At 39.9% G+C, this 22,751-nt stretch overlaps 1 protein-coding gene across 1 annotated transcript in view; it reads left to right on the top strand.

Moving 5' to 3' along the window:
* FBN1 (fibrillin 1) overlaps positions 1 to 22,751 on the top strand; it is a 273,407-nt gene that overhangs the window by 160,077 nt on the left and 90,579 nt on the right. Inside the window, exons 16-30 of the mRNA XM_040226469.1 lie at positions 1,601 to 1,723; positions 2,781 to 2,933; positions 6,541 to 6,594; positions 8,157 to 8,282; positions 11,023 to 11,148; positions 11,714 to 11,833; positions 12,027 to 12,164; positions 13,000 to 13,050; positions 14,926 to 15,051; positions 16,800 to 17,027; positions 18,776 to 18,901; positions 19,021 to 19,149; positions 19,936 to 20,061; positions 20,164 to 20,289; positions 22,618 to 22,740. Of these exons, the coding sequence (XP_040082403.1) occupies positions 1,601 to 1,723; positions 2,781 to 2,933; positions 6,541 to 6,594; positions 8,157 to 8,282; positions 11,023 to 11,148; positions 11,714 to 11,833; positions 12,027 to 12,164; positions 13,000 to 13,050; positions 14,926 to 15,051; positions 16,800 to 17,027; positions 18,776 to 18,901; positions 19,021 to 19,149; positions 19,936 to 20,061; positions 20,164 to 20,289; positions 22,618 to 22,740 (1,875 nt within the window). The remainder of the gene's footprint in view (positions 1 to 1,600; positions 1,724 to 2,780; positions 2,934 to 6,540; positions 6,595 to 8,156; positions 8,283 to 11,022; positions 11,149 to 11,713; positions 11,834 to 12,026; positions 12,165 to 12,999; positions 13,051 to 14,925; positions 15,052 to 16,799; positions 17,028 to 18,775; positions 18,902 to 19,020; positions 19,150 to 19,935; positions 20,062 to 20,163; positions 20,290 to 22,617; positions 22,741 to 22,751) is intronic.

Raw genomic sequence — 22,751 nt, 5'->3', positions numbered from 1 at the left:
TGTTTGCGATTAGTGAACTAGTGTCTTATTGATAAACCAATTGTTCCATTCATTTGGAAGTGCCTGATGATTAAAAGTTCTGCTTTGACTTTACCATTCTAGCTTAAGAAACAGAGCTAGAAAGAGAAGGGAAGCATGCTTCCTATTCTTCCCTGTGTCTTCTTTATTTTGGTATATAGAGTAAATGGAATGCATATACTGTAATAACAATAAAGGAAGAAAAAGGAAATAAATTTCTTATATGCTGTATTTCTTTTCCATAGTTTTTCTCTCGATATCATGAAATAAGATTTTCTCTGAGTGATAAGGACTTGGTTCTGATCCCCCAAAGCTGTGACTGTTCAAAGCTGAATGAACAATGCTAATTTAATCTCTACAGTTGACTAATTTGATGACCAGCCTGGCCTCCCTTGATCACTCTCTGAAGGTTGAGGCCACTCTGAGCAATGCTCTCTGGATCCCCATTCCATCTCTGTCCGTAGTAAAAAGACTTTGTGTTACTTCTCAGGTGGTAGTCATCACTGCTTTACTGTAGATCTCAATTTGAACAAAAAAGTGACCTGAATAACTGAACCAATTTGAGTTCATGTATTTAAATATAACTGCTGTTTTAAAATACAATCTGTACACGGAATCTTGGACCATCTGAATGTATTTTGTGCCAAATAACACAAGCTGAGTAAAACGCAGAGGTGTTTCAGTCTCAATTTGCCTTTTTAAGGTCAGAAGAAAGGAAATATTCACATATACTCGTTGTATATTATAAATGGAGTTGTTATAAAATGACTTGTTTCTAAGTGTTATATGTTTTCCAAAACAGAATTTTGGTATCATTTCTATTTCCCCATATTGAGGGGGGAAATATCTGCTATTATTATTATGTGCCCAATAAAGTCTTTTACCAGACCTCCCTAATATACACATATGATACTGTAAAATATTTGTAATGTGTAAGAGAGATTTTTCTTTGCTGGGTTCCATTTGCTTACACTGCTGTTGTTGGCTTGGAACAGTCATCAAAATCATCTATATTCATTTTCTGTTCCTTTTTTATGGTGTTCCATCTAGGCTTTAGTTCTGTGTCTCCTTATGCCATTCTAATTGTCCCAGAGATTTAAAGTGTGAGTTAAGGCATGAGTGATAACTGGAATGGACACCAGTCTGAGTGTTGGATGCCAAAAGGAGAAGCTTCCTGCCCAGGTCAAAGATGCAGTTTATTATCAAGCTAGATTTCTGACAGTCCTGGAAGAACTGCCATGTGAAACATTACACAAGACCCTTTGTCTTTTAGCTGTCACTTTCCTTCTTCTTCCAATTCTGTTTTTTGCTTTATGGTTCTTACTTTGGATTAAAAAAAAAAAATCTCAGGAGAATGTTATTGAAATAGCTTTATATGGAAAAGAAATAAACTCAGACAGTTTATCTCTCAGTTTTCATTCCTCTTTCCTCAAAGGAAAATGAAATGCATCTCATTGAGCTTTCATTGTTGATGCTGCACATGATTGTAAGTCTTCTCTATTTTCAAGTCTTAGACTTGTAAGCACATTGTGGTTTTAGATGAAGTGACTTCATTTTTAATAAGTGCTTCTCCCCACCACAGATATTAATGAGTGTGAAACGCCTGGGATCTGCATGAATGGGCGTTGTGTCAACACTGATGGTTCCTACCGATGTGAATGCTTTCCTGGACTGGCCGTGGGTCTGGATGGACGTGTGTGTGTTGGTAAGATTACGGCCATAACTAGATGTACTATAGAGATCCACCCTCTGTCAGTAAAATCAACCAATAACAAATACTCTACTGCAGCAGGTATGATACAATTAATATCTGTGGGCAACAGACCAACAGGGTCAGTTTTTGTCTTGTATAAAGTGAATATTAATTCAAGGGATAGAAAGATGAGCTGAGATAAATGAAAACCAAAGGACTCCACACCTCTCCTTCTTCCTTGTCCTAGTTGTCCTCAGTTTTCTCCAGCCCTCCTTTGTTGATAACGGTCTTTGACTTGACCTATATGTCCCTAATTATCTCACGATGAACATTTCATTTTCATCTAAGGAACTGAATGTCCAAAGGGCAGTAGAGAATTCAAAAGAGGATACAGATGATCAAGAAACTTATATGATAATAGTTTTTTGTGGCTTTATAAGAAGTTTCTGATTTGTTAATAAATAGATACACATTTTATCCAAATTATTCTCAGAAAAGGGAATTTTTCCCAATCCCCTTTGAACTGGGAAAAGATTGGTCATAGCTGGAAATCCCCTCCTGGTGGTAAAGATGATACTGCTTAGTTAGACTAATATCTAAGATTTATATAATTTTACAGATCAGACATCCTCCTTTTTTAAAGTACATCTAATTCAGATACTCAATAATTGTATGATTATGTTGGAGTGGGCTGTATTTCTAATAAAAATCTTGTTTATCATATGGTGAGATTGAATGATCATCCATCATTCATTCATCATTTACTAACTGCCTTCTCTGTACAAGCCTGGGGAAGAAAACAATGAGTGAGGTATAATCCTAGCCCTTAAGGATCTCATAGTGGCTAAACCATAATAGTCCCTAGAAAACTGGAAGAGTCTAGTAATTGGTTTCCAGTGCTTGGAAGCTGAAGAATTTGTTTTGTTTTCTATTGAGGCCTAATACCAGAGGCATTCTCTGTGAGTAAGAACAGTGACAATGGCTAAATAAAGCCAGCTTCAACTTTAACCTGGGGGGTTCCCATCTGTTGGAAATGATAGTGTGATGACAGATGCTTCTTCCTGTTCAGACACACACATGCGGAGCACATGCTATGGTGGATACAAAAGAGGCCAGTGTGTCAAACCCTTGTTTGGTGCTGTTACCAAGTCTGAATGCTGTTGTGCCAGCACCGAGTATGCTTTCGGGGAACCTTGCCAACCATGTCCTTCACAGAATTCAGGTATGTTGTGTCATGGGGATGCCCTAGTGCTGCCAGCCTTCTGCCCCCACCTCCAGTCTTTGTATTTATGGAAGTCACGGAGAAAGATTACATGATCCTCTACAGGTACCTCACATACCTTGCAGGGGTCTTGAAAAGGGCTGGTCAGGCTTTGATCACACATTACCCACCAACTCAGCTATCATCTGGATTAGGCTACGCATTTATGCTTCCCATCTGAATTTTTCCAGCTCAGTAATATTCATGTTCGTTAGGGTACATGCAGCTTACCTCCTTTTCTAAAGTTGTTTCACAGTGTTACATTTTGCAGGAGCTGTTACAAAAGCAGAATTTTACAGAGTGAAAAAATAAATAATTTTCAGATTACTTGACTAGTTCCAAATTTTTCCAAAAGTCCATTTGTGAATTTTGTTCAAATCCTTCATGTTGACTTAGGTGTGCGTTCCCTAAATGATTTTATTCCACTCTAGGGGAAAAGTATTTTTCTCAATTCAAAGTGACATAGCTTAGCGAAAAGAAAACTGGTCAGTGAGTCAGAATTCTGCTCTCCAGCCACAGGCAGGGAAATTACTTAATTGGAGGGTTCAGGTTTTTTTGTGAATTTTTGGTTATTTAGGAATATTTCTTGCCTAATTTCAAAAGGATTTGAGATGGTTTACATTAGTAAACAATTATAAAATCAAATAATATGGAAAAGGGATCCTTGGCCTTTTAATCTGAAAATGAATTGTCCTAGATAATCCAGAAGATCCTCTCCAGTTATAAATTATTTCTATTTGTAAGACAAAAATAGTTTATTGAAATGAAAGCAATAGACTGTCAACATTTGAACATAATTGTAAGGTACTTTGGCTGTTGGCTTCTAATGTCCTAAAATAAAGTCCTAATATTGAAAACACATAGCTCTGACTGGTTGATTTACGTGTAAGATACAGTTAGTTTATTTCTGGCCTAAATACTATCAATTAAAGATGAACTCACAAATTTTAAGCATTCGCCATTTTGAGAATGTTATTATTTGAAATTAGACAGAAATTAAAATCTGTTATAAGAAGTTAGAGAAAGTGAAGTGGAAGACTTTTAAAGTCTTTAAATTGGGGGAATGCCAGTTAAAGAAAGCAAGCTTTATTTCGGATAACTGCTTCACCTGGTGAATAATATACAAATTATCATTAACTATATGATCACTAATCAATGAAATGCATGTTTGCAACAATACTTCAGTTATATAATATACAAATGTAATTCTATCTAAAAAGATACTTCCATGTAACTTTATAGTAGTATATTATTAATATTATTCGTTTGCCTGTTGCTTTAACTTTTCAAAGTAGTTTCCTTGCATATTTTGAATTTACATGGTAGATGAGTATCCTGAAACCTAGTACACAAGAATATAGGTGATTTGTTCATGTCTTGAATGAATAGAATAGCCAAAACTTAGAATCCAGGACCCTTGGTGCATACAGTTCTTTGTTTTTTACATTTTCCTCTGGACCAAGTACATCTCCAAAGAATTCTTGTGATACATAGGAAAGAGGTAGACTTATAATAAGATGACCCAAAGAGAGCAGATTTCTGTAAGCATTAAAGCTTAAAGATAGTCACATTTGAAGCTTAGTTCCACTAGCTTCTGTTTTATATTTGAGTGAATTTACACAAAAGTGGTCCGCTTATGGAAATGGTTCCATTCAGTTTGGTTTCTCCACTTCTTTGATAAATGAAAATGCCAAAGAATGAAGGATCAAAACATAGGATGTCCCTTATTTCAGGAGAGAGGGAGAGTTTTAGAAGGTACTGAAAGTATCCAAAAAATGTCTTTAGACACTTTAATGAGAAGCACTAACCATTTAACATGCAAATCTCATCTCTGTGCTCTGGACGTCAAATAAACTGTATATGAAGATACATCTCCCTGACTGCTGAGCATTTATTCCTTGTAGCAATCAGTCAGGAGAATGATGATTAGGAATTTCTCTTCTGCCCTTATTCTACTGTGTCTGGGGCACGACACTATAGTTAGCTCAGGAACACCTACCATGTATTAAGTGCTTGAGTTGTGCTGAGCACTTTACATGTTCTCTCAGTAAATCTATAGAACTACACTGTGAGTTGGGTATCCTTTTCTACATTTTATAGAAGAGGAAACTTGAAGAGGAAAAGGGCCTGTTCCCAAGACCCTCAGCAATAAGCATTGTCATCAGTGTTCAAACCCATGCTGATCTGAATTCGCTACAGTCTAGTACCAGATCCTGCCCAAATGGAAAAGAATAATGACCACAGTTTGCTTCCACTTAGGCCAAGCATCAACTAATTTAGTGCTAATTATAAAACTGCTTTTAGCAAAACTGGCATGCTGTTGTTTTTTCCTGTTTTACTACTTACGCTCGTTCACCAGTGCTTTAATTAATTGCTGAAGTGAGAAAATAAAGAAGATGTATTTCTCTTTGCTACCAGTCCCTGGCTTTCAAACACAGTGGCAGCCACCTTCCCATTGGTTCCCTTTTTGGCCCCTTTTAAGATGATTTTTAAAATTAAGGGGTTTTACCACTTTTCTCAATTTATGTTTGCTGGAAGACAGAGGCTCTAAAAGGGCTAATGGTCATTTTTTTAAATATGTATAATTTCTTTGCATCTCCTATCATCAGGAATGCAATTTTCTGGCACATAGAATTATAGGTGTGTTTGCTTCAGCATCAAGGTGCAAGTGGCTTCTGTTAAAAAGGCCCATCCCTAATTTTTAATTCTCCTATTGCTTAAGCACAAAGGATCTGCATTTGACTATGAAACTCTGTAGTTGCCTGAATCCATAGGCAACTCTGGGAAAATTAGTTTCTTTTCCTGGGATTAAGTGTGATTTCCTATTAGTTCTCCATTTCTATCACTCACTCTTAGGTTCATCTAAATATTGTTGGAATTGTGTCTAAAACACTGTATGAATTTTAAGAAATAGAAATCTGATTCCATCACAAATTTGGGAACGTATTCTATATACTGCCATTTCCTCAGTAAGATCCAGTTTTAACGTTATGCAATATTTTCCCTATGGATTTAATATATAGAATGAGTCTGGCATCCTGATGAATATTAACTGTAAAAATACACATACATGCAGGTGTACACACCCTCATATTCTTGTGAGGGAAGGCTAGATAATTTGCAGAGAAATGAGAAAATGTTAAGAACTTGTTCTTTCTGAAAAAAAAAAAAAAATAGCTCGAACGAAGAAAAAATGTATTCCCAAGATGGTGGGAGAGAGTTTTATTAACAGTTAAGAAACCACATTTTAACAGGCACATTTCACTGTAAGTGTAAAGTGTTCCCTGGTGAACAAAATCAAGTCATAGGAAAAACACCTTTTCCTAAAGCGCTTTGCACAAGGAATTGCTGGAACTTGCATATATCCTTACAAGTCGTTTTCCACGGTGATTGCGGAGCCTTTAAATGGGAGCCTGGTGTGACTCCCCCTGGGGGGATGCCTCCTTTTCCGTTACCACTTTATTTCAGTTCCACTCACTTTGGAGGAAATGATGTGTGCAAAGCCAAGGGCAGGATCGACCTGTTCTGCAAACAAGGGAATCATTTACTATCTGTTAATTTATTGCAGCGGAGTATCAGGCGCTCTGCAGCAGTGGGCCAGGAATAACGTCAGCAGGCAGCGGTAAGGACTTGTTTTGAAATTTACTACCTTAAGCATGTGCAGAGGCAGCCCTGGGCCTTCCTGTGGGTTTCCAGTTGGTCCCTTTACACCAGTCTGATCTGAACCCCCTCTCTGACTCTCACTGTGTGATCTACCTGGGACACTTGGAAGCCCCCAGTGGCAGAACAGAACAGTGGCACAGCGGGTCCTGCGGCTGCTGGGTGTGGGTGTGGGACTTCATACTGAAGTATTGGATCCTCTCCCAGGGTGGTCGATGTGAGCGAGATACAGTGGCTGTGGTGGCTCATTTATGAGAAGGGGCAGCCTGGCCCTCCTTTGGGTCTACTGCTGTGGAGCACAATTCAGGGTTACAAGTTCAGGTGAACCCCTGCGCATTTTGAACATTTTCTTAACTAGCAAGTGTTCAGTCATTAACAGATGGCAACAGGGAGCCATCTTGTATTTTGTAGCAGGCAGTGATAGCAGTTAGCTGAAAGAAAATGAAATGTTTAAGTGTAGGAGTTAGAACTAGAGAAATACTGGTGCCATGAAAGAAATTAAAAGGGAGAATTGAAACAAGTGTAAACACAGATAAGAAAGAGGAAGAGATTAATGTATAATATTAAACTAAATGATTTGATTCCAGAGAATTATGGCTGAATTGATTGTCAGTTCATTCTCTTGATTGGTTTCATCAGTGTGTATGGATGAGGAAGGGCTGGGGGTGGATATTTGGAGGCGAAAAGAGAAGTAAGGAACTGGATAATGAAAGAATTAGTAGGGAATAAATAAGTTGTGATAGGAATCTGAGGAAGAAAAAAGGTCAATCTTGATTTATAGAAGAGTCAGGGAACAAGATTTGAGACTAGCCACTCACTGATGGTCACTTTGCATCACCCTTGACTATGAGAGCTCTCCTTGGTCTGGAAGCACCCAGAAGAGGGTGCTCATCCTCACCTGGCCAGAGTAGCAGAGGTTTCTCCAGAGCAGGTGATGATTGTGCATGTTTTGAGCCAATGACTAGGCCTGCTCCAGGCATTCCCAACACAGAGTGAAGAGGGCATTATGTATTGTTCATGGCAGAGTAAAGGATTTAAAGTGAATAAATAACATTCATGTTTTAATTTAATCTTGAGGATATTATCAAACCTAAGAAAGTCTGAACCTTGAGAATGACACAATCACTTTGTTTTTAGGCTAAGTCTGGTGGCAATATAGAAGGTAGATTGAAGAGGGACAAACTGATGGCAGGGAGACCAGTTGTAGGAACTTGGACTCTGTATTTGATCTACTTTCCCATCTTGGTGTTTGGACAAGAGAAAGTCCAGGGGTTCTCCTTTTGATTAAGGGTTGGTAACCTTGTAGTTCTAGCTCATATGCCAGTTTCCTCTGAGGGACTGATGGAGGGAAGACTTGATTCAGAGTATCTTGCAGTAAGAAAAAAGGGATCAAGTTGCTTATCAAGGAGAAGCCTTTTTATTTTCACAAGGTCCTGATGTCTTTACATGTATTGTAATTTTTTGACAGTCTGTTTGACATTTACTTTAGCATGTTAATGCTTATGAGCTTTTTTTGTCGTCCAGATATAAATGAATGTGCATTAGATCCTGATATTTGCCCAAATGGAATTTGCGAAAATCTCCGTGGGACCTACAAATGTATATGCAACTCAGGATATGAAGTGGATTCAACTGGGAAAAACTGTGTTGGTAAGAAGCTTCACTGTTTTCTAAGACATTTCATGCATCATGCATTCTTTCTTTTGTTGCTTGAGCAAACTGCTTGAGTACCTTAACGACTTGACAGATGGATGCTCTATACTGCGGGTATCAGCATAGCTGCATCCTGACGGCTTATATCTTTTCTTTAACTTCGTCAAGGGTGGACCATGGCAACCGTCCCTCTCATACAGTGTTCAGTTCTCTAACTGTGCAGGTTGGAACTGAGTGCTACCCTACTGGATGCCTTTGTTGTTAAGGCTGCTACCAATTGTCATTGTGGGCAAAGGAGACATAGCACTTATTTTCAAAGAAGCAGAAATCTTACTTTAAGTATTTTTACCTGCTTTCCTTCTTAATGTGTGGCATTTGCACTCACATAAGAAGAACTAACAACAAATCAGAGCATCTTCTCTGCCCCCATTCAAATCAGCTTTCCCCCCCATGTTTCAGGCTAAATATGTATCTAAGAAAATGCAAGATAGAAGCAGATCAGGGGAGACACAGATTTACCACAACATCCTCTTATTTTGACTAGTGGGTTTCTTTTTGTCTCCCTGACTTTTATTGCTGGCCCAAACCTGGCCTTTCAGAAGTGAAAGTCTACATTTATGATATATACTGAATTTTGAGAAATGATTTCTTTCTCTCTCATACCCTTAATTTTAGGGCCCCCCTTTTTGGGAGAGTATGGTTGTTATTTGAGTACACATAGTACTTTCAAACTAGAGTCACCTCAAAAGTTTTACGATTTCATTTTTCTATAAGAACCTCTTTACATTGGCAGACTTGAAAAAATGATTGTTTATTTGGACATGCCAGAAAGACACAGAGATGTTTTAGCTTTATCCTGAAATCACCCCATGCGAAGCAAACAGAGAGTCTGGGAGGCAGAAGGGATTCTTCTTTCAGAGTTCTAGTGTCTATTCCAGAGTCAGACCCATGATCATCAGAAGGATTTCATATTTCAGGACCCCCTGGTGGCTCAGTGGTAAAGAATTCTCCTGCAGTGCAGGAGACATGGGTTTGATCCCTGGATCAGGAAGACCCCCTGGAAGAGGAAATGACAACCCACTCCAGGATTCTTGCCTAAAAATTCCATGGACAGAGGAGCCTGGCGAACTACAATCCATGGGGTCACAAGGAGTCGGACTTGATTGAGCATGCATGCTCATATTTCAGGTTGTGTTCAGAAGTGTGAAGTTAGAAATCAAAGATCCACTCCTGCCACTTGCCAGAGAATTCCAGGGATTGACTATTTTATTTCTTAATCCTCAAGTCCTTAATTTAAAGTTCCATATTCTTCTGACATCATCTGTTGAGAACTGCAATACTGACCCTTTGGGGAAGTGTTAGCATTTGTTATACAACTTTGACAGAATTCTCAGCATGCTGTTTGCTCAGACAATAGCATCACTTTATATTTGATTTTCCCATATTTTAAGTACTTTATAAACACAGCCCTCCACATCTATGAGTTTTGCATTTGCATATCTAACCAACCTCAGATCAAAGATATTTGAAAAAAAAATTCCTGAAAGTTCCTCAAAGCAAAACTTGAATTTTCCATATACCAGCAACTATTTACATAGCATGTATGTTGTATTAGGTATTATAAGTAGTCTAGAGACACAGAATTGAACACGACTGAAGTGACTTAGCAGCAGCAGCAGCAGAGATGGTTTAAAGTATACAGGTGGATGTGCATAGGTTATACACCAGTACTATATTATTTTATATAAGGGACTTGAACATCCACAGATTTTAGTAACCTGGATGGCAGGGATGGGGTTCCTGGAACCAATCCCCTGCAGATACCAAGGGATCACTGTAAGTTGCTGATTGAAGTATATGTACTGCTGTGAAACCATGCAGCTCTCCAGTACTGAATTTGTGTATACTTTATGTAAGAACAGCTAGCTTGTCAGATGATAATCTAAGCAGAATCACTCGGTGTGTAAAAAGTTCCTTGTGGATGTGTAGCCTGCCTTGTGGGCTGTATGATGTAGTTTAGCTCGGTGTGGTATAGCAGACTGTTTAAGTTCCACACTTCCTCAATTATCTAAGTAATACATAGCAAAAGTTTCATTTTGTATCAGACAGGCCTATTACTCAGCTCTCTGAATCTCTAGTCTGCATTCTTCATGGCAATTTTAAACTCTACAGCTTGCTTCATACTTTATAAACTATAACTGGAGACCACTTAAATTATTCTGAAGAAGAAACACCCATCCTGGAACTCATACTTATTAAAGATGGACCATACTTTCTAAATATTTAGTCAGTTCCTTAAAACAGTGGGATTAGTCCTTTTAACTTTGGCACAATGAAACAATTATATATTGGGTTGGCCAAAAAGTTCATTTGGGTTTTCCTGTACAATCTTATGACAAAGAAATAGAAAAAAAGCAAACAAACATTTTGTCCAACCCAATAAATAATAATTTTCAGCAAATCTAAGGTTTTTTGTTTTTTTTTTTTTTCCTGCCAAAGAAGTGAATTAAATGGTCTGGTGATTTTAGACTTTGTAGATTCCTGGTAAAAATAATCAGATCAGTCACCTATTTTCTAAAACTAGGTAATTTTGGCAAAAACCAATGGTATAGGAGTTTTGCTTCTTCCTTGAATTAATCATATCATTATGACCTTAAAAACTTAACTTAAAAAAAGCAAAGAAATTGCATGCAAAGGATAAGATCTTTTACAAGTTTATGTTTTCTTTATTTTCCAGATATTAATGAATGCGTATTGAATAGTCTGCTTTGTGACAATGGACAGTGTAGAAATACTCCTGGAAGTTTTGTCTGTACCTGCCCCAAGGGATTTATATACAAGCCTGAACTGAAAACCTGTGAAGGTAGGAACAGTGTTTGTTCTTATACCATGTACTTTGTTGCCTTTTGGAGCTCCACTGGAGAAGCACAAAGATAAATTAAAGCCACTTCTTATTTTAGACAGTTGTGTCACGTAGTTGAAATTCTGTGATCCTGAATGACACTTGTATACACTTTATAAGCTGCTGATAATACTTATCTGCAATTGGCCTTTTAGTCACCATTTATTTAACATTCAAATGCTATTTAAGAGTATCCATTTTATATTTTCCTGCATTTGGTATTTTATTTGCCAACATTTACTAGATTAAGAAAATATTAGATATATGCTATTTGAGTTAATAATTCAGAAATCACGCTTACATTTGCTCCAGATTTTCTGAATTAAAAAGATTCAGCCATGTGCTGAACATAGAGATGTGCCCCATTATTATTTTTGGCATTCCATCTAGTCTAGGGAAAAAATCTATCTAGACCAGCCTTATTATCTAATGAAGAATATGTCGTAGCAGTTGAGACCAAAGTTTAAAGATTCATTCGTGCCCAAGACCAGTTTTTAGCAGTAATGTAGACCTATTTTTGTTTCAGACATCGATGAATGTGAATCAAGTCCTTGCATTAATGGAGTCTGCAAGAACAGTCCAGGCTCTTTCATTTGTGAATGTTCTTCTGAAAGTACTTTGGATCCAACAAAAACCATCTGCATAGGTATTTATCTTTCCAAGAATGATTTTCCTGTTTTATCAATGCTGCTGTATTTAATGTCCACTTTTATTGCGGAAGGGTTTCAGTATGGAAAAACAAAATTTTAAACTGTCATTATCCCAATGTACATGTTTGAATTTTTGAGATAGATTCTGTTAATTGTCTATTAAATATAATCACTCCCCTACCCCTACAGAAACCATCAAGGGCACTTGTTGGCAGACTGTCATCGATGGGCGGTGTGAGATCAACATCAACGGAGCCACGTTAAAGTCCCAGTGCTGTTCATCCCTCGGTGCTGCCTGGGGGAGCCCATGCACCCCATGCCAAGTCGGTAAGAGAAGCGGCTGCCGTGGCCTCTCTGCTCACTGGGCATTTTACTTGGAACTTTGTTCATTTAAGTTCACGTGGGAATTATAGAAGATTTCATTCTGATGACCTCAGTGAAACATGTTGCTGTGTAGGAAATTAGAGAAGTGTCACGGGCAATGATTTTATGTGATTTGGTTAATTTATTCTTTTCTATCACCACACTGTAATGTAGTTATCTGGTGTGGCTTTCCCAGATTAGCAATTCTTATTGGCTCTCTTCGGAACTTCATGATTAAGGGTCCTGAGCTTTTTACAGGCACAGGTTTTCTTCCCCCAAAAAATACTGATGTAAAGGAACCAGAGTTCACGACTAAAGTTATTGCAAAACTGAGGTTTGAGATCCTTGCTAGTGATTCTGTTGATTCAGTGCTTGGATATATAAATGTGTGAACTGGTAATAGTGCGACTGCTGCAGGGCTTGAGACCTGCCAGTTCTAGACTTTGTTTTCCACATTTATGTTACAGTCGTCCAATAGTATGATTCATGTTTTAGGGGTCGCAGCAAGAGGGAAATCGAGTCAGTTTCCTTCTTAGTCATCACCATAGTGTGATCTTTAGGGTATCTTTGAGTCTTTCAGAATCTCACAGATGGACCAAGCTTTATTCAAGGAGACATTTCATTCTTCTCCCTCACCTATACAGTCTCAGTGACACTTTGTTGCCTCAGAATTATTCATAGCAATAAAATCAATTCCATGTTAGAGGGCCTCTGCCATGTTTCTAATATTGTCTCATAAAGTCTGGATATTGTTATCTCAGATTTGTTTTTTGCTTTTTGTTTGTTTTTTTTGATACAGATCCCATATGTGGGAAAGGCTATTCAAGAATTAAAGGAACACAGTGTGAAGGTATTTATGATTATTTATAAATCATAAATTTCTGCATGCATGAAGAAGAATGCTTGAATTAACTTGGACTGCATAAAGCTGTCATGTAACTTCCCAGTGAGAAATATGTAGCAAGGGAAAAAAAAATAAGGAGAACTGCCGAACCTGTAACAGACGTGAATTTCACAAGCATGTGTGCTCTTGCCAGTATCAGAGCTCTACGGCCAAAGGGCAGAATGTCTTGAAAATGATTTAGGCTGATCGTAGTTTTGAGTGACTACAATTTCAAAATGTTATCTATAGGGAAGAAAAAAAAGGAAGTTTGTGATGAGGCTGTAAAACTTGCATTTCTCTTGATTTTGTCCTGGATCCTTTTGTTATTGTTGTTTGTTTCATGGTTATGTATGATGAGAAAGACACACCTCTATTGACTCATTTTTGAGAGTCTACATGGATTCTTTCTACTTTCCTGTGATTTTTCTTTTCTCATGGAGTCCCGGGTAGACAGACATAGGTCAGGGTGACTAACACAACCTGACATGACACAGCAGCTGAAAAATTTTAAAAACAGCAATTAGTCCCATATGTGGAATGAAATGAACTTTTTTTCCCTGCTAAAATAAAGAGGAACACTACAACCCCCACCCAAGAGCTTGCTTTCCAAATGATGACTGAATCCTTTGGCCTCTCTCTGGTCCAGACCCACTGTTAATAACTTATCTGACCTCAGCAGCATATTTTGGTATACAAGTGGCCCCAGAGCAAAACAGCCCCAAAAAGGTAAATTTCCCCCTCCCCATTTATTTCTCTTATAAGGAAAGATTTAGAATTTTTTTTTTCAACATCCCTGGCTTGGAAAGTTATTTCTTCTAAATAGAGACACAGTGTGTGTGAGTTTCTTGACTAATGCTCCCCCTTTTTGGCATTAGCAAGTAAGTGCCTTTCTTTGGGTTAACTTGATGGTGAGTATTTTTCCAAAAACAGTGCAGAGAACACAATGCTCTCCCTTAAGCAGACTGGGAAGGGCTAATATGTTTGAGACCGAGGCAGTGAATGATGAACGAATGAACATGAGCATCTTCCAGCTCTCTCCAACCCAAGCTGGAACCACCAAGGCTTTGACAGGATAGCTCGAGACCATTGCTGAGTTAGAACTAGATACACACTTTCTTGGGACATCTCAGCACCTCTCAAAGGAGACTCTTTTGATTGGCGGCACATATTCCCCAGTGGTGGATTTTTTTTCTGTGCTTATCTTCAAGCTATTTCTTCTTTGCTAATTTGAAAGATCAGACTTCTGTTTCTTTTCTTAATTCCAGCCATCTGGTCTAGTAAAGCTAATTAAATGGCTCCTGGGAGCCTTAGCGCTTCCCTGGTAGCTCAGATGGTAAAGAATCTGCCTGCAGTGCAGGAGACCTGGGTTCAGTGCCTGGGTTGGGAAGATCCCCTTGAGAAGGGAATGGCTACCCAGTTCAGTATTCTTTCCTGGGAAATCCCATGGACCCAGCAGCCTGTAGCCATGGGATCACAAAGAATCAGACATGACTGGGTGACTAACACTTTCACTTTCTTTCACTTGGGAGCCTTACCTGAGATGTCTGTAGTGCCCAAATTTGTCTCTAAGAACTCCCACAAACTCCCTGTCTTTACAACTCAAAAATTACTCCCTGGGACTGATAGAGAAGCAATAATATCTTTGTTAATGGATGAGCTCTATCTGGTTGCTTTTTAAACATCCTAGAAATTCTATATGAATTATTTAGAAGCAAACTAGTTTTCTACTTACTAAGTTCAAAATGGCCTTTTCAGTTGTGGGGATATGACTCCCTGAATGGAATAAAGTAGACTTGCGCTATGCAGAGGTATTAACTTCGTGCTTTCTTTTTTTCTTCATAGATATAGATGAATGTGAAGTGTTCCCAGGAGTCTGCAAGAATGGCTTGTGTGTTAACTCCAAGGGATCATTTAAGTGTCAGTGTCCCAGTGGGATGACTTTGGATGCCACAGGGAGGATTTGCCTGGGTAAATACTGAGCTCATTACTTTTCTAATGAACATTTCTTAACAATTATTCAGAACTCAGAAGAGAGAGCTGAATATTCAGTTCCAAGTACAGACACACATGCATCCCAAATTCAGCATTTCTATTAGCATTCATAGTGGTTTCCTTGACAAATAGCCTTCCTGACTCAGCTCTTTATTCCTTATAAAGAGTGGGGAACCTGACAGTTCTTTAATGATATGTAATTATTTATTAAACTGCTACCATCACAACTATTATTCTAGAGCTCTTAAATCTGTCCTCCATATGCTATGGATGTAGAATTCTAGGTGATCAGTAAGGAGAACATTTTTGGTTAATTGGAAACTGTAGCCTCAGCCTGCTAGGCAGGCCTGCCATTAGCCAGAAAGACAGGTCTTTTCAGGAAACTCCTGTGGGTATCAGCAGTAAAGACTGTAACAGCCTGAGTAGTGAACCTGAGGGAACGAGGGCTGTTGTCTCCATCAGCCATGGTGTGACTCTCCATGGCAACTGCTAGAACCCAAGTGACAATGATGTGGAAGAGACTGGACACAAAACTTTGATTTTTAGAAACCTGCCCTGTGGATTCACCGGCGGCAGATTTGAGATCCTACAGTCATGCATGTGGAGTCTTGTGCTTTTTCTGGTGTTACTGTTATGACTTCTGACTCCCAGGAATAACATCCTTTGGATCACTGGTTTTGGAGTCCATGACTCTAGAAATGATGCTCAGCCACGTTGTGGATCTGAAACTGTGTGACCCTGAAGAGCATCTTTAGTGAAAGGCCACTGTGGGTGGTTGAAAGAGTGGCATGCATTTAAAAGATACAGCTCCTCTATGAATTAGGATTAATCACTCTTTAGATGTGAAACTTTATGGTTTATAATGTAAGCAATGCAGAATATAAAAGCTGGAATTTATAACTATGGATGTCAGTTAATCCCATTTTGAGCCTTTGCTTCTTTGTTTAGGAGGATTCAGCATCTAATGAGAACCTTTTTCCAGGTTCTTAAGTTGAAAGATGCTTCAGTGTCTAGTCTAGGATTCATTTTGAAATTAACCATTTTAATAGAGACAACCCAAATGTAGAATTTCACAGAAGGCTTCCATAGCTTTCTAGCATTAAAGGAAGCCCACATTCCCACATGTACACAGAAGAATGTGCACATAAGCACATGTTGAGGTGAAAGAAATACTTGAGAAGAGGAGTCAATGGCTCTTCTTTGCTGTCTCCCTCTAATCACAAGGAAGGCAGTTCTCATTTCAGAGTTCACCATTCTACCTCTCCAAAAATGAAGTGGATCTGAGGAAAGGGTGCTGGAGCCAGCTGAGATGTTTTCCAACAATAAAGACTGCAGTTGGCTTTCAGCTAGAGCAATGTCAAGACATCATAGAGTATATGCATTGGTAATCAGCCTGGTTGGATAATGAGGAATACGTTTCCCAAAAGAGCATTGCACGATTTCTCTGAACACTGCTGCTTCTGGGGAATTATCAGAAAATGCCTAACATTGAAAGGATTCTTGCCACAAGAGGAGATGCAAAAAAATATGAGCTGCCAGCAAGCGTTTATGAAGCAGGAAAACCCACCACAAAGCCTTTGAGGAAAAAAAAAATGAGTTTCAGTCAATAAGCTTATAGTAAATTACTGTGTGTATTCCACTTGGCCTAACACAACGCTGGCTGTTTGAGGCAGCGAAAACAGAGTAGCTCTCCTCAGCCTGCCTCTGTTTGCTCCCTCGGGCAGATATCCGCCTGGAAACCTGCTTCCTGAGGTACGAGGACGAGGAGTGCACCCTGCCCGTGGCTGGGCGCCACCGTATGGACGCCTGCTGCTGCTCGGTCGGGGCAGCCTGGGGCACCGAGGAGTGCGAGGAATGTCCCATGAGAAACACGCCTGAGTACGAGGAGCTCTGCCCCAGAGGACCCGGATTCGCCACAAAAGAAATTACAAATGGCAAACGGTTTTTCAAAGGTACAGTGGTTTCAGTGGTTGATTGCTCTTCTTTTAGGTCAATAGGATGCCTTTTCAGGAGTGCAGAGTTCTGCCAGCAGAATTACAGTAAATATCAACGTGGTCATCCCTGGATCATCATCTCAGGATGCCTTCTTTGCTTTCTGAACTTTATATGGCAAAATATTCACTCCATTACGAAACTTCTTTTTCTGCCTCTCGGGGCTTCCTGTGGTCACTTTCCTCTCCCATCTAGTCACTATTAAGTATTATAGTAGATTTTGATATTATCCTAAAGCTAAGCATAAATGAAAGAAAAATCTTGGGAAATGTTTAAGCCATCTGCTGAGGCCCTAGAGATGACCTTTATCTTGTCATCTGTGGTTCATGTATTTGCAGTATTCATTTGAGGCATTCATGTCACCGTGGTCCACCTGAGTATACATAATGGTGTGAGAAACCTGATGGCAGGTCCTCCTTGTCCAAATGCACCGAAATTCATTCCTGTAGCAAACACACTCCAGTGACTTAAGATATTTCAAATTTTATCTGCTTTTGCTAAACATAAAACTCACGTTAAAAAAAAGTCACAGATTTAATCTAATTCCAAAATTGAGTTACCATTTTATGCACCATGATACAAGAACGTGTTTACTTCAGCATGTGGAAAAAATCATAATTGGTTACTCAATATTCCAGTTATTCAGGGATGCCCAACTTTAGCTCCCAGTGTAGAATTTTAAGTCACTTTCCCATTGTGTCTGAGCCTATTTGTTATGGTTCACAATTAAATGAACTTATAAAAATGGGAAGTGAGTATATAAATATTACCATCCGTAATTTAAAAAGTGTAGACTTTTTTCCTACTGAGCATTTGGTTCAAGAAGTCCTAGAGATAAAGTTGTACCGTCTAGAGAGACAGTTTCCAGGTGGCCTTCTTACATGTCTCTCAAGAAAATTCAGAGAAACTTAGGTGACTTGAATTCAAAGGTTGTGGTGGTCCATTGCCAGGGAAGGACTAGATGTTCCTGAGGTTTAATCTGCCAGTTCTGTCTCTCATAACATTTGGTAGAAATGATATCTTAAGCTCTAGGTCTTGCTTAAGAAAGACCCCTATAAAGGGAAACTCAAGTCACATGTTACAAGTACAGTCCCCACATACATAAGAAATACTTGTACACTTTAATTGTATTAATGAAACCTTGAGAAAATATTTTAAATCAGTACTCCTTATTTAGAATGTGTTTTAAATAGTATACAGCATTTATAAATAATTTAAATTATAAATGACATCTCTTTTGAAATTATTTTTAGGTATAAAAAAAGTGTCAGGAAGCATAAATGAATGTCTCATTCCACTACATACTCAATTTGGTTGCTATAGGACAATCTATTTGAAAATCTTTTACATGCTTTACATATAGACACTAGAATTTACTTTACATATAGACACTAGACTATAGACTTTAGAATTTTTATTCATCCATTCAGCAAATAGTTCAGTGTTTGGTATGTATCAGATAGTGTTCTGGGCTTTAGAAGGCCAAATAAACCCGCTCTTTACTTCTTTAATAATACTTTCTAAAATGGAGACGTTTAGAAGTCTAAAACTGTTTACAAAGTCCTATTTCTGATAGTCATCACATTTTTAAAAAGCGTATGACCAAGACCTTAAATCAAGCCCTTGTGTCTCCCTGGGTTTCACATGGGGTGTGGATTCCCCTAATGGATCACTTATGGATTCGTCCCACACTTCATCTTTCTTGAAGACGTCAACGAGTGTAAGATGGTTCCCAACCTGTGCACCCACGGCAAGTGCAGAAACACCATTGGCAGCTTCAAGTGCAGATGTGATAGCGGCTTTGCTCTGGATTCTGAAGAAAGGAACTGCACAGGTCAGTGAGGGGTTCACCCTGGAGGGACACCCTTGGGCGCTCTTAGTCTTTAACATGTGGCCACAAGGAGTAAAGCTGTTCTGATGCTCACCTGCTGCCTATATACCGCTTCTGCGCAGACATCGACGAATGCCGCATATCCCCTGACCTCTGTGGCCGAGGCCAGTGTGTGAACACCCCCGGGGACTTTGAGTGCAAGTGCGATGAAGGCTATGAAAGCGGATTCATGATGATGAAGAACTGCATGGGTGAGTGCGTGACCACTGGATCAGCCCAGGGAAGAAACAAGCCAAGCTGCTTGGGTGACTCATCGCCTGTGTGGGTTCTCCCTACTCCCCCAGTGTGCTGGTCTCCTGACCAGTGAGTCAGGCATTGGTCTGTGGTGAAGGGAGACTGACATACAGACGGAATGAGGGAATTCATGCTGTGGGGTGGTAGGTGGTCTGTAGGTCCCTGAGAAATGATCTGGAATAGACACCCGGGGAAGAAAGAACAATTCAAACACAAGCTATGTTTTAGGAGTCACATCCTAGAGTTTCTATTCATCACTTCTCTAAAAGGAGATTGATTAAGATAGTTGTATTAGATCAGGTTCCCTAGCAATAGGCCTGAGATGGGGATATTTTTTTTTTAGTGTTCTTAGGAGAAACCTGTAAGAAAGGGAGGGAAGCCACTTAAGGCAGGGGAGGAATAGAAGCAAACTGTTAGGCTGGATTTTAGCTTTAACCTGATCCCACAAGGGCCTTGAAGCGTGAACAGCACCCAAGAGTTGTCCCAACTCAAGGGCAGGAAGCTGAGATTTTATACTCCCTTGTTAGTTCGGCTATGAGCAGCCCCCAGCATGGGAGGAGGTATAATTTCTCACCTCCCAGCCATTTCTGAGTGAGGTGGGTATCAGTTCTCAAGAAGGGAACCTGTGAGCCACTAGCAGCCAGGACTTCCAGCACCTGGGTGCTGAATGCACTGCCCAGGTCATGGGAGTTTGGGGCAGGACACCTCCCACATCATCAACAGGGGTCATTTCTGTGTTGCAGATATCGACGAGTGTCAGAGAGATCCACTGTTGTGCCGAGGAGGCGTGTGCCTGAACACTGAGGGAAGTTACCGCTGCGAATGTCCCCCTGGCCATCAGCTGGCCCCCAACATCTCAGCGTGTATAGGTAAGGAGGAAGACCACTGACCTGGGGCTGGTCATTCGGCCCACATCCTAGTCAGAGTCAGAGGCTGATGGCTGCATGTTTGCTATTCTTATTTTTAAACAGACATCAACGAGTGTGAACTGAGCGCACACCTCTGCCCCCATGGCCGCTGCGTGAACCTCATAGGAAAGTACCAGTGTGCCTGCAACCCTGGCTACCACTCAACCCCTGACAGGCTGTTTTGTGTTGGTAAGTTCTGTAGCTTATGCTATTTCTTATTTTCTTTAGTATCTTTCTAAAGCACTCAAGCCATGTTCTCTGAGTTCCATCTCCATCACTAGTTGCTTTTACTTAATGTTTGCAGTTTTCCTGGAAGTAAAAGTCTTCTCACAGTGGCTTACAATCTTTGGATCTGGCCTCCCTCATCTGTTTAAAGAACGAGTTCAGTGAGGACTGTAGAATGTTTTAGCTCCAGCAAGCACCGTTTGACCCCCACTGATCTAACTAGTGAACGGTAGCATATGCTTTGTTTCTGCACGTGCACACCCAGGCACATCAGCAAGTGATTACCGACTGCCTGAAAAAAGTGCAGTCTGATGAGTGCTGGGAGAAAGACAAAAGGCACAGGGTGTGATCTCCGCCCTTAGATGGTTTGGAGCAGCTCAGATTCCAAAGAATAATTATTGGGAAGAAGACCATAGTATGTTTATAGCTCACAGAGCAATAGAAGCCAGGTCTGGCACTCCTTAAAAATGGAGTTTTGTGGGACAGGCATTTTGCTTTGTGGCTGGCCCTGGGGAGGTTTAGTTGTACTGGGAAGAGTGGCGCAGAAAGCCCTGTGGCTTTATTGTGCTTAGAGTCAAAGTGAAACCTTGTAGAAGACCGCCAGTTTCTGCCTGCGTTGGGGTATACCCCTTGTGGAACTGCCAAGTCTCACATGGTTTCCACCCAAAATCATGAATCAGTCCAGATTCTTCTGACGCATGGCCCTAAGCAACTCAGGACTCCAACTCAGGCCTTTGACGGGGATTGGAACTTCAGCCAAACTGAGCGTCAAGTTTGTAACAGAATCTGTGACCCAGAGAACTTCACCCACATGCCCACTGTTGTCACTGAGCTGTGTTCTAGCACCCAGTACTTCTGCAGTGCACGTGGCACACCATATATTGTATCCTTAATCATTCATCTAACTCCCCAGATACAGTGTAGGTGTCATAAAGGCAGTAAGCATGTCCATCTCATTCACTGTTAGGGTCTCATCTCTAGCACATGGTTCAGTTCAGTTCAGTTCAGTCGCTCAGTCGTGTCTGACTCTTTTCAACCCCATAGACTGCAGCACACCAGGCTTCCCCGTCCATCACCAACTCCCAGAGCTTACTCAAACTCATGTCCATCAAGTCAGTGATGCCATCCAACCATCTCATCCTCTATCATCCCCTTCTCCTCCCACTTTGAATCTTTCCCAGCATCAGGGTCTTTTCCAATGAGTCAGTTCTTCAAATCTGGTGGCTAAAGTATTGGAGTTTCAGCTTTAGCATCAGTCTTTCCAACAAATATTCAGGACTGATTTCCTTTAGGATGGACTGGTTGGATCTCCTTGAAGTCCAAGGGTCTCTCAAGAGTCCTCCAACACCACAGTTCAAAAGCATCAATTCTTCAGTGCTCTGCTTTCTTTATAGTTCAATTCTCACATCCATACATGACTATTGGAAAAGCCATAGCTTTGACTAGATGGACCATTATTGGCAAACTAATGTCTCTGCTTTTTAATATTCTATCTAGGTTGGTCATAGCTTTTCTTCGAAGGAGCAAGCGTCTTTTAATTTCATGGCTGCAGTCACCAACTGCAGTGATTTTGGAGCCCAAGAAAATAAAGTCTGTCACTGTTTTCATTGTTTCCCCATCTATTTGCCATGAAGTGATGGGACCGGATGCCATGATCTCAGTTTTCTGAATGTTGAGTTTTAAGCCAACTTTTTCACTCTCCTCTTTCACTTTCATCAAGAGGCTCTGTAGTTCTTCACTTTCTGCCATAAGGGTGGTGTCATCTGCATATCTGAGGTTATTGATATTTCTCCCGGCAATCTTGACTCCAGCTTGTGTAATTCCAGCCCAGTGTTTCTCATGATGTATTCTGCATATAAGTTAAATAAGCAGGGTGACAATATACAGCCTTGACATACTCCTTTCCCAATTTGGAACCAGTCTGTTGTTCCATGTCCAGTTCTAACTGTTACTTCTTCACCTGCATCCAGATTTCTCAGGAGGCAGGTCAGGTGGTCTGGTATTCCCATCTCTTTGAGAATTTCCCACAGTTTGTTGTGATCCACACAGTCAAAGGCTTTGGCATAGTCAATGAAGCAGAAGTAGATGTTTTTCTAGAACTCTTTAGCACACAGTAAGTGTGCAGTTAATATTTGTTGAAGGAACCAAATGATACAGAGACTTGCACTTGCCCTGGAAGGCTCTTATAATTTTGTATTTTGTTTTGTTTTACTTGACTCATACATACCTGAGAAATTCAAACATGGGCCATCATCACATAGAGGAAGGTAATATTATTTTCCTTTTTCTTAGACATTGATGAATGCAGCATAATGAACGGTGGCTGTGAGACCTTCTGCACAAACTCTGAAGGTAGCTACGAATGTAGCTGTCAGCCAGGATTTGCACTGATGCCTGACCAGAGGTCCTGCACAGGTAAGTAGGTT

Source organism: Oryx dammah, unplaced genomic scaffold, assembly GCF_014754425.2.
Source record: "Oryx dammah isolate SB20612 unplaced genomic scaffold, SCBI_Odam_1.1 HiC_scaffold_26, whole genome shotgun sequence".
Lineage (NCBI taxonomy): Eukaryota > Metazoa > Chordata > Mammalia > Artiodactyla > Bovidae > Oryx > Oryx dammah.
Note: the sequence above shows the minus strand (reverse complement) of the source record. Positions and strands in the feature narration are given on the sequence as shown.